The 11,787-nt window shown below is 37.7% G+C and overlaps 1 protein-coding gene across 1 annotated transcript; it reads left to right on the top strand.

Annotated features, from left to right (window-relative positions):
• Positions 1-9,364: 9,364 nt before the first annotated feature.
• LOC106844366 (olfactory receptor 10V1) lies at positions 9,365-11,715 on the top strand. The gene has a single exon (XM_014861769.3). The coding sequence runs from the start codon at positions 10,217-10,219 to the stop codon at positions 11,144-11,146; it is 930 nt and encodes a 309-aa protein (XP_014717255.2). The 5' UTR covers positions 9,365-10,216; the 3' UTR covers positions 11,147-11,715.
• Positions 11,716-11,787: the final 72 nt, after the last annotated feature.

Below are 11,787 nucleotides of genomic sequence, written 5' to 3'. Positions count from 1 at the left end.
GGTACAAGCACAGTATCTCGGGCCCACCCAGACCTTCCTAATTCTCTTAATAAATATAGTAGTTTTAAATTAATATTCCTTACATTTTCTAGGTGTGGAATCATATCATCTGAGACCAATTATTTCCTTTTCTTGTCTTACCACATTATTTAGAACCTCCAAAAAGTGCTGAGTAATCATGGTGATAGTGGGTGTCCTGTCTAGCAAGTGATACTTCATGAACATGGTTTGGTTATTCTACCATTTAAAATGATGCCTGCCGTGAGATTTTAATATAGTCTTTTTCATATGAAGAGTCAGCACATGATTGAGAGTTAAACTCTACAGCAGGGATCAGCACATTTTTTCTGCAAAGTCCCAGAGAGTATATATTCTAGGCTTTGTGGGCCATACGGTCTCTGTCACAATTGCTTGACTCTGCTGTTGTAACCCAAAAGCAGCCAGAGACAATAGGGAAATAAAGAAGTATGGCTATGTTCCAATAAAACATTATGTACAAAAACAAGCAGCCTGTGGATGTGGCCTGTAGGCTGCAATTTGCTGATTCTTGCTTTAGAGTGAGACAGCATGGGTTTGAATGCTGGTGCCATTACTTGCTAGTTGTATGGCCTTGGGGAAGTTACTCAGCGTCTTGGTCCTCAGTTTCCTTTTCTGAAAAACAAAGGTAATAGTTGTACCTCTTTCAAAACGTAACTGTGAATCTTAAGTGATACGTGTAAAGTATCTAGAAGAGCATGGATGTCAGAAGAAGCATTCAATAATGGAAGCACGAGAGTAGAGTAGAAATCTTTTCTGACTTATTCACTATTGTACTCCCAGTTCCCGGCAAACAATAAGCACTCAATAAATATTTACAAAATTACTAAAAGCCAACTAGTGTATATTTAAACAGTTTATTTCCATCCCCATTTTATTCAGAGCTTTTATAAAGAATCTGTGTTGAAATATATCAAGTAACTTTTCAGCATCTCTGAACATAAATGTATTATTTGTCACCTCTATTCAACATAACACTGGAAGGCCTCGCCAAAGCAACTAGGCAAGAAAGAGAAGTAAAAGGCATACAAGTCAGAAAAGAAAAAGTAAAATTATCTCTGTTTGTGGGTGACATGGTCTTATACATGGAAAACCCTACAGACTCCACAAAAATACTCTTAGAACCTATAAACAAATTCAGCAAAGCTGTAGAATACAAAAGCCATATGTAAAAATCAGTTGCATTTCTATATACTAACAACAAACTATCCAAAGAAGAAATTAAGAAAATAATCTCATTCACAATAGCAGCAAAAAGAATAAACTACTTAGGAGTAGATTTAAATAAGGAGGTGAAAGAACTGTACACTGAAAACTATAAAACATTGATGAAAGAAATTGAAGAAAACAGAAACAAATGGAAAGATACCTCATGTTCATGGATTGGAAGAATTAACATTGCCAAAATGTCCATAGTACTCAAAATTGTCTACAGGTTCATGCAATTCCTATCAAGATTCCAATGCATTTTTCACAGAAATAGAAAAAAACAATTCATAAGGAAGGAATCACAAAAGATCCCAAAGAGCAAAAGGAATCTTGAACAAGAAGAACAAAGCTGAAGGCATCACACTTCCTGATTTCAAATTATATTGCAAAGCTGTAATAATTAAAACAGTATGGTATTGGCATAAAAATAGACACATAGACCAATGGAACAGAACAGAAAACCTAGAAATAAACCCACACAAATATGGTCAACTAATTTTCAACAAAAGTGCCCAGAACACACAAGGGAGAAAAGACAGTCTTTTCAATAAATGGTGTTGGGGAAACTGGATATCTACATGTAAAAAAAATGAAATTGTATCCTTATCTCACACCATACACAAAAATCAACACGAAATGGATTAAAAACATAAACATAAGACCTGAAACTGTAAAACTCCTGGAGAAAACATAGGGGGAAAGCTCCGTAATATTGGTCTTGGCAATGCTTTTTCAGAGATGACACCAAAAGCATAGGCAATAAAAGCAAAAACATTCAAGTGGGGCTATATCAAAGCAAAAAGTTTCTGCACAGCAAAGGAAGCAATCAAAGAAATAAAAAGGCAACCTACGGAATGGGAGAAAATATTTGCAAACCATATATTCGATAAGAAGATAATATCCAAAATATGTAAGGAATTCATACAACTCAAAAGCAAAAAACACAACTCACTTTAAAAATGGGCAAAAAACTTGAATAACATTTCTCCAAAGAAGACATGCAAATGGCCAAAAAGTGTATGAAAAGCTGTTCGGCGTCACAATTCATCAAGGAAACTCAAATCAAAACCACAGTGAGATATCATCTCACACTTGCTAGGATGGGTATTATCAAAAAGCCAAAAGATAATAAATATTGGCAATGATGTGGAAAAAAGGGAACCCTCATGCACTGCTGGTTGGAATTTAAATTGGTGCAGCCATTATGGAAAATAGCATGGAGGTTCCTCAAAAAATTAAAAATAGAACTACCATATGATCCAGCAATCCCACTTCTGGGTATATATCCAAAGGAAATGAAATCAATGTCTAAAAGAGATATCTACACTCCCATGTTCACTGCAGCATTATTCACAATAGCTAACATAAGGAATCAACCTAAGTGTCTATCAATGGATGAATGGATTTTAAAAATGTAATATGTGTGTGTATATATATATATACACACACACACACACACACAATGGAATATTAGCCTAATAAAGAAGGAAATCCTGCAATTTGTGACATCATGGATGAACCTGGAGGAGATTATGCTAAGTGAAATAAGCTAGATAGAGAAAAACAAATACCAAGTGATATCATTTATATGTGGAATCTAAAAAAGTTGAACTCATAGAAACAGAGAGTAGAAGGGTAGTTACCGAGGGTCAGAGAGTGGGGGAAACGAGGAGATGTTGGCCAAAGGGTACAAGCTTTCAGTTATAAGATGAATAAGTTCTGGAGACATAATGTAGGACATGGTGACTATAGTTAACAATAATGTACTGTAGACCTGAAATTTTCTAAGTGAGTATATCTTAAGTATTCTCACCACACACACACAAAAAGTAACTATATGAGGTGATGGATATATTAATTAGCTTGATTGTGGTAATCATTTCACAATGTGTATGTATATCAAAACATTGTACATCTTAAGTATATATACTTGTCATTTACACCTCAATAAAGCTGGAAAATAAAATACTGGGAATGATATCTGTATTGGAAGTAAAGTTGAATAAAATCAGTAGCTCTCAACATTCTGTGCACCATACGAATTTTACAGTGTTTTCTCCATGGACTCCACAGTAATAATTTCAAAGCTAGTAGAATAATAATAATAATAGTAATAATGCAGCATGTGGAAATTTTCTTTTTTTAAATGTGATTTCAAGGTAAATCAAGTGAAAATAATAATTTCTCTTTCCCACATCTGACCTCACCATTGAACTCATCAACAAGTTACTAAAAGATAATCCCAAGGGAAGATGTACCAATGGAATAATCCTGATGCAATTTTAACTCTTAGGAACACAGTATTTAATCTTATTGCTTTATGCTTCCCGAGCAGACCCCAGTCACCTCAGGGGACCAAGAATGTCACTTTAGCCAAACTAGTTATGAATGTTATTATTTGACAATAATTTAGAGTCTGAATGTCAGAGGAACTTCAAAGGTAAGTCCCAGGCTACAGAGATGTGATAAGTAAAGCCTAGATGTTACCTTGCACAAAGAAGAAAGAGGCAGGATAGCACATACCCCCTGTCCAAGAGTTGATCAGATAGGAATCAGGTCTAGTTTGAGAAATGTTTTAATATAGTGCCCTGAATCAGCGAGATACGCGAATTTAGAAGTGGTCAGCATGCCAGCCCAGGGAATCTCTGAGGACAGAAGGACCTTCAGGCAGACCACTTGGGTCATGATGCTTAGCAAAGGATCTAAGCAAGTCTGCAGTGGCTTGTAGTCCACATGAGTCCAGTAAAAGGTAAGAATCTCCACCCAGACTCCAGATTCTAGAAAATTAGGAATATCCATAGCTTGTAAGTAGTCAAACCTTGTGGTGGACATTGGCCAGGGAACAGAAGTTAAGTATGGAGATTTTCAAAGAGAGTCAAAGTCTAGTTCCTACTCAGAACCAATGTTTTATACTAGACAGTTTAAGGGAAATTCGAATACATACCGTGAAATCCATGCTCTTCAAATTGATGAATGGCAAAGAGGAGATTCCGTGCAAAATAGTCAAGGGCTCATACTCTAGATCAGATTAAATGAGTTCAACACTAACTAGCCCTGAAATACAGAGATGTCAGTAGTTGCAAGGTTTTCTCCAATTTAAAAACAAATCCATCATTCCAAATTTCAAACTTACAGAAGCTGAAAAATTAGAAAATATCTACTTCTATTATAAAAAGAATGGCTAGAAGGTTCCTTCACATTGAGAATCTCCCTTATGCATTAAAAAATAATTCTATATTACATGCAATTTTTTAAAAGATGTTATTGCAAAAAGAGAGATGTGTCTGTGCTTCCCTAGCATGTTGTTCTCTTATGACAGCACTTAAGTGAATTTGACGTGTATTATTTTTATATCTCTCAATTTTGAGCTCTTTAAGCGTTGACAATCTCTCTCATTTTTCTACATTTTTCCCCCTTCTCTCAGAAACTGAAGCTATGCCTTACATAGAGTAGGGCCTTAATAAATATTTTTTAAAAGGATTTATTAAAATAAATATTGTTGGTTACATGAGTAGATGGTGAGAGAGGAAGAAAAGGAGGAGTGAAAAGGAAAGGAAGAAAGATTACAAGTTAGGGTGCTACGCATTAACTTTATAATGATCTGAGAAAGTCTTGTGGTGCACCACTTTACAGGGAAATAGTCTGTTGATAAAGAACAATTAGAATTTAAGGATTTTGTCTCTCCAAGACACCTATCATTCAGCCTTACTTAGTACCTTGCTCAGTGAGGTATAGTTTATTTTAATGATAGAAGCTTAGACTTGCTTCCAGACTGACCCAGGAATTAAGTACTACTCTACCATTTACTAGCTGGGAAAGTTAGTTAAACCCTTAAGCCTGAATTTCTTCATCTGCAAAAATATGGGCAATAAAGGTCCCTCTTGCATTGGACTGCAGGACCACTTACATGAAACGATGCCTGTAAAATGATTAGCACAGTGTACAAGTGCTCAATAAATGCTACCCATTATTACGCAGTAGAAGAACTTTTTATTGAATGTCTGAATATTTCATTTAATATACTCAAAATATGCTTGTAAATGTCTTATGTTGAATCCTGTGAAAATGTCTATATGCTACCACAGTTGACCTTCAGAAACAAATTCCATGTGATTCAACATATCATCAGTAATGGGATACAAAGTTGGCTCTCTTTCTTTCCAGACGCTGCGCCAGAAAATACTCATAGGAGTCTCTTCCAGAAAGCAAATAGTCTCTTCAGATATATAATCTCTTCAAATATATAGACATACATGAAATTTGAATTTCATCTTATGAATATTTATGAATTCATATATGAAATTCATATATATTCAGACATACAGAAAATGTTATTCAAGAATGTCTTGTAAGGACAAATATATGTTTTCACTTGAGTACACCTGACACTGGAACATTTTCTTTGAATAAGTAGGAGTAGATCCTCCAGCTAGTGTGAGCATCTCCAGAAACCACAAATACCTATGCTCCAAGCAGGGCTTTTGCCCTGTGGATAATCGTTATAACATTATTCTTCCTTTTCTGTTCATCCTACAATCAAAACGCCCAAGTAAAGATTTTATTTTCCTCTTCAGGTGAGTCCAAATTTGTACTAATAGATATACCATCCAGGCCAATCAGGCCATGTAGATAAACCTAAAACCAGGACATTTTATATAAGCTATCTTTTAACTGTAACGACCAGTTTATAAGTAGATGAAACTGACCATGCTTCACCCTACTTAAAGAGAGATTCTGCAATATAAGGTGACGTGGGAGACTATGGAACGAGATGTGACACAAAATCTCATCGAGAAAATTTTAGATTGGCCCGCCAGGCATTTCATCCACTCAGCAGTAATTTAAATATTTTTCAGTCTCAGGATTGATAATGAAGGAATCAATGAATCAATATACTTTAATGAGCAAATAATATGTGCCAGGCATTCCAGCAGGTTTTCTTATGGATGTTATTTCATTTACACTTCGCAACAGTCTTGTGAAGTAGTAAGTTGTTATTCTGAGCAAATGGAATCTTAGAGAGGGCAGTGACAGAACAAGATCACAAAAGTATTAAGTTGCAAAGCTGGAACTTGAATACACATCATTCCATTCCAACATAGCCTACTCTCCACCATCTTTCTTGAAAGCATCATCTCCCCCAAATTTATATGCTTTTTTATAAATGCATTCTCTTAGAATCTAATTATATAAACAGAGACAGTTTATTGACAGTTAAAAGACCGCTTTTTGACTACATATTTTCCCCTTGTTGTAAAATGTTGTCTGCAATTTAAATTGAGAGAAACTGGCAAGGGAGGGTGCAAAGGTGTTGAAAACAGAACAAGAATAAGGGACAATCTAGCTGACAGTCTTGTCCCTATGACTCCATAGAGTAGATGACATCTCAACCATCTTTGCATCCCCTATGGTAACTTCTATATTTAAATGATGAACTAAAGAATCATTTACTTGTGCAACAAGTCAGGCAATTGCTTTGGAAGTGATGGACCAGATAACCTGGCAAAGCTCCGATTCTGTGGGCATCTGTGACCTTCTGTAGCCACTAAGCAACTTGTAGAGGGATTACACAAAGGACAAAGAATTCATGGAGCCATGTTCTTGGTCGTATGATGGGAAACAGTCTCAAGAGATGATGTACCATCTTTTCAAAGACTAGTTATCTCCTGGGAACTTTCTCTGGGCCATACCTATCTTAGAAAATGTTAACTACTACCTTAGTTGTTCTCTTTGGAATAATAAGGGAGGAGCTGTTCCCAGTCGAGATTTTATATTCGGGAAGTTCAAGGAATTACATTTTCCATTGGGTAGTAGCCAATCTATGGTCTAAATCAGTACATCTAAGACTTTCCTACTTAAGTTCTCTAATTAGTCCGAGAGACAATTTATATTCCTAAGGACTTGGTGATCAGTCACAAATAAGAAATCTCCCGGAAATCTTATGCGTTTGTCCCCCATAATTCATACAGATATTTCTTCTATGTATACTATCTCCACAGTTTTTATATGAAATCATTTTCCAAAAATTTCAAGTTAAAACTGACCTTTTAAAAAAGTTGCGCCATATTGACCCTGGGACTTCACTTTGTCCTGGACACAGATTTGTACCCTCTAGATTCTAGAATGCGTACATTATAGTTTAGGAAGCATGCATGGATCCAAATAACCACTATCCTCCCTCTAGATTTATATAAAGAATGAAGTCAGCAAAACATTCAGTTATTTGTTTGCATGATGCCCAACATATGGTTCAATATTTTGCTATTATATAAAAGGAATTTCTGAGCATTCCAGACCATCTTTTGAAACATGTGTCTAGTTGGATTCTTTTTTGCAATAGCAAAGGCATCTCATATAAGCTAAAGTTGATATAGCTTCCAGTAGAACCAAACTTGCATCTTTATCTTGTCACTATAAAGAGACCACAACAAGTGGGAAACTTTTGCATAAAGAAATTGAGAGAATAGCTAGATAATATAATGGATAATGTGGTACTTGAATTTCTCATGCAGTACCCTGGATTTCACAGTATTTCTCCATGTTTGATTTCCTCTTCCCTTTTCTAGACATTGAATGAAAAGAAGCCAATGCAGGCTACACAATGCATTGAGACACAAGTGCTTTGAAGAGATGAGGTGGATTTATGCCCAAGAGGTAGAGTGGACTTCCTGAGCCCAAGGAGGTGGCAACTGAGAACATGAACAGAAGGCACCATTGGGACTTTTTATCTCTAACGTCCTTATTAATTGAGTAATTCATTTGCATCACCTGTATATGCTTGACTCAACCCAAAGCTACTGTCTTAGTTTGGGGACTAGACTTTTAGCCACCAAGAGGCAGGAGATTAAAAGTGCAGGCACCTATGAAAACTCTTTGAGCATCACTCAGGACTTGAGGCCCTGGGTCACAGAGGATTCTGGCTTCTCTCTGTTCCCGTGCTCTCTCTCATGAAGGATGAATTAAACCACTCTCCCTGCATCTTCACCCAAGACGTCACAATTTTAAACCACTTCCCCCATGCTCCTTATGAGAGAAAGAAGGGAAATTCTTTTTGTTGCACTGGCAGGGGCAGCATTTACTAGATTAACCAGGATCTAGATTGTAGCTATGCCCCTCAAGTCTGGAAATACTGTAATCCAATATTTCTGGTCTCAGATCTCTGGTATTCTTTTTCCAATAGACCATCTACAGTTCTACCTATGGCTGAAATATAATCAATCAAATAACAGAGCCACCTAGGGGATATAAAGTATAGAGGGAGGCAACACAGTATAAACTAAGATTAAGCACAAGAGCTCTGCGGTTAAATATACTGTATTCAAATCCTGGCTCTCCTATTTTCTACCAATGTGACTTCAAACCATCTCTTAACTTCTTTAAGCCTAAGTTTTCATCTGTAAAATGGGATAATAATTGTACTGGCCTCCTAAAGTGGTTTTATGGATTAAGTGAGCTAATGCATATAGAGTACTTTCCCCATGCCTAGCACTTAACACGGCATAAATCATAATTTGTCATAAGATAGAGCCGCTGTCCTCAGGGAACCTAGACTATAATTTGGGACAGGACATAAAGATACAGTAAAAGACAGTGTGTTAGCACTAAAATCATAGCACTATGAGCAATATTGAGAAAGGAGGGAGAGATTTAAACTAGAGTAGCCTAAGAAGACTTCATGAAAGAAAAACATAATCTAACATTTGAAAATTGGGCCGGATTTGGATTAGGAAAAGAGAGAAGACAAGATTTCTAACTGGAAGAAGAATAGAAGTATGCAAAGTGGAAAGGAGAATGATGGATAAGAGGCCAATGAGTAGACCATATGGCACAGAACAGGGGTAATTGAGGGCATCAGTGGGATTAGCCTAAAAATGTCAGATCCGAGAGAGATTGGAATAATCAGCAGAGGAGTGTGAAGTTGTCATTTAAGCAATAGGAAGGCACTGAAAAATTCTAAGCAGTTGAATAATATGGTGATGAAGAGCAAGATGAATTATAGAGGGAAGAGAAGTGGGAGATTAGATAGGAGGCTAACACAGGAATCCAAATATACAGTAACAATGGATAGAATGGATTGGGGCAGTGGGAAAAAAACAAAATAATAGATATGAGAATTTTTTTTTAAAGATTGGCACCTGAGCTAACATGTGTGGCCAATCTTCCTTTTTTTTCTTCTTCTTCTTCTTCTCCCAAAGCCCCCCCCCCCAATACATAGTTGTATATTCCAGTTGTGAGTGCCTCTGGTTGTGGCACGTGGGATGCCGTCCCAGCATGACCTGATGAGTGGTGCCATGCCCATGGCCAGGATCTGAACCGGAGAAACCCTGGGCTGCCGAAGTGGAGTGTGCCAACTTAACCACTCAGCCATGGGGCTGGCCCCTGAGAAACTTTTGAAGGACAAACTATCAACATTCAGGAACAAGTTGGATAAAGGAGAGTAAGCAGAATGAATCAATAAAGTCTCTAGATTTTGAGCTAAATTACAGTTTGTGATGCAACATCACACTGTACCAGTAGCATAATTTTATTTAAATTGTGGCATGCATCTACTTATACTTTCCTAAAATTTTTTATTTCAAGTTTCACACATTGAATTGATACCCTGTTTTATCCATTTGGTAACTTTTAACTTTAACTTTGAATTTGTTCATTAATTCATTCAGCACACATTTCTTGGAAAGCTTTCTATATCAGGCACTGTACTAGGCACCAGAATCAAAACAAAGATCATCAGTTGAGGATTTCTCAGTCTTTGGTACCTGAGGGTAGAGGAGGAAAGATGAGGGGATGGCAAGTGTGTAAATTATAATATTACGTAATCTGCTCTAAAATGAAAGTGTGCACATAATTGCTGAGGTACCTCAGAAAGTGCTCCAACACTGAATGGAGGAGTTGAGAAAGCTTCATATTGAGTGAGAGATGCCTATAGTCTCCTGTCACCTTTCCTTTTCATAGGTCCAATATACTATCCATGGAAGAAATAAACAAAACTGCAAATGTTCGATTCTTCTTTCGTCCATTCTCGGCTGATCCTACAGTACAGGTGGTGATTTTTGTGGCTTTCCTGGTGATGTACCTGACCAGCCTCAGTGGAAATGCCACAATTGCAGTCATTGTCCAGATCAACCACTCCCTCCACACTCGCATGTACTTTTTCCTGGCTAACTTGGCAGTTCTGGAAATCTTCTGTACATCTTCCATCGCCCCACTGGCCTTGGCAAACCTTATTTCAATGGGCAAAACTCCTGTTTCCATCACTGGATGTGGCACCCAGATGTTTTTCTTTGTCTTCTTGGGTGGGGCTGACTGTGTCCTGCTTGCAGTCATGGCTTATGACCGGTTTACAGCAATCTGTTACCCTCTGAGATACACCCTCATCATGAGCTGGCCCTTGTGTGTGGAGCTGATGGGAGGGTCCCTGGTGCTGGGGTTTTTGCTGTCGATGCCACTGACAATTTTAATCTTCCATCTTCCATTCTGCAACAGCAATGAAATCTATCACTTCTACTGTGACATGCCTGCAGTCATGCGCCTGGCTTGTGCAGATACACGTGTTCACAAGACTGCCCTGTATATTATCAGCTTCATCGTCCTAAGCATCCCCCTCTCGCTGATCTCCATCTCCTATGTCTTCATCGTGGCAGCCATTTTGAGGATCCGGTCAGCAGAAGGGCGCCGCCGAGCCTTCTCCACCTGCTCCTCTCACATCTTAGTGGTCCTCCTGCAGTACGGCTGCACCAGCTTCATATACTTGTCCCCCAGTTCCAGTTACTCTCCTGAGATGGGCCGGGTGGTGTCCGTGGTCTACACTTTTATCACTCCTATTTTAAACCCCTTGATCTATAGTATGAGGAACAGGAAACTAAAAGATGCCCTAAAAAAAGCCCTGAAAAAGTTCTAGGTAGGATGATCCTATGACTTTTTAAAATTGGATCACTTTTGAGAGTGAAGTGGGATGCTATTAATAGTTATGCTGGGATGACATGCGTGAGCCGGGAATGTCTTCATCAAAATGAGACATGGCCCATTATTCTAGGAGCACCAGAGTAAATGAATACTATTGTCTAATTGAAATATAGCTACATCACGTAGGGCAACATGATGTCCTGGGCATGAAAGAAGGAGCATCAACATTTATTGGACACCTTCTGTACACTGGGCACTTTATATGGGTTATCTCACTTAGCCTGTGGTAAGTATCACTGTCTTCATTTTTTAGACAAGAAACTAAGATGGCTAATAAAAGACATATCCACAATGAAAACACAGTTTTTAGAAATCTAGAGACTACACTGTCTTCTTACAATGCCACACTCCTTGTTCGAGGCTTGCTCTGCCAGTAGGAGTACGTGTAACCTCAGGCAAGTCTCTCTGTCTCTCTGGGCTTCACCTTCGTTATTTCTGAAATGGCAGAGTTGAACTAGAAGTTTCCATGTGTTCCTTCCAAGATCATAACATTATGTTCTAAATATTGGCCAGCAGGTCCTGAATGGCAGAAAAAGCACTGAAGTTAGCCAAAGGAAGTGTGACTTTTTTTAAAGT

Source organism: Equus asinus, chromosome 17 (genome assembly GCF_041296235.1).
Source record: "Equus asinus isolate D_3611 breed Donkey chromosome 17, EquAss-T2T_v2, whole genome shotgun sequence".
Taxonomy (NCBI): Eukaryota; Metazoa; Chordata; class Mammalia; order Perissodactyla; family Equidae; genus Equus; species Equus asinus.
Note: the sequence above shows the minus strand (reverse complement) of the source record. Positions and strands in the feature narration are given on the sequence as shown.

What these genes read in the sequence shown, in the direction of transcription:
- LOC106844366 (XM_014861769.3), top strand. Translation starts at nt 10,217, where the DNA reads ATGGAAGAAATAAACAAAACTGCAAATGTTCGATTCTTCTTTCGTCCA.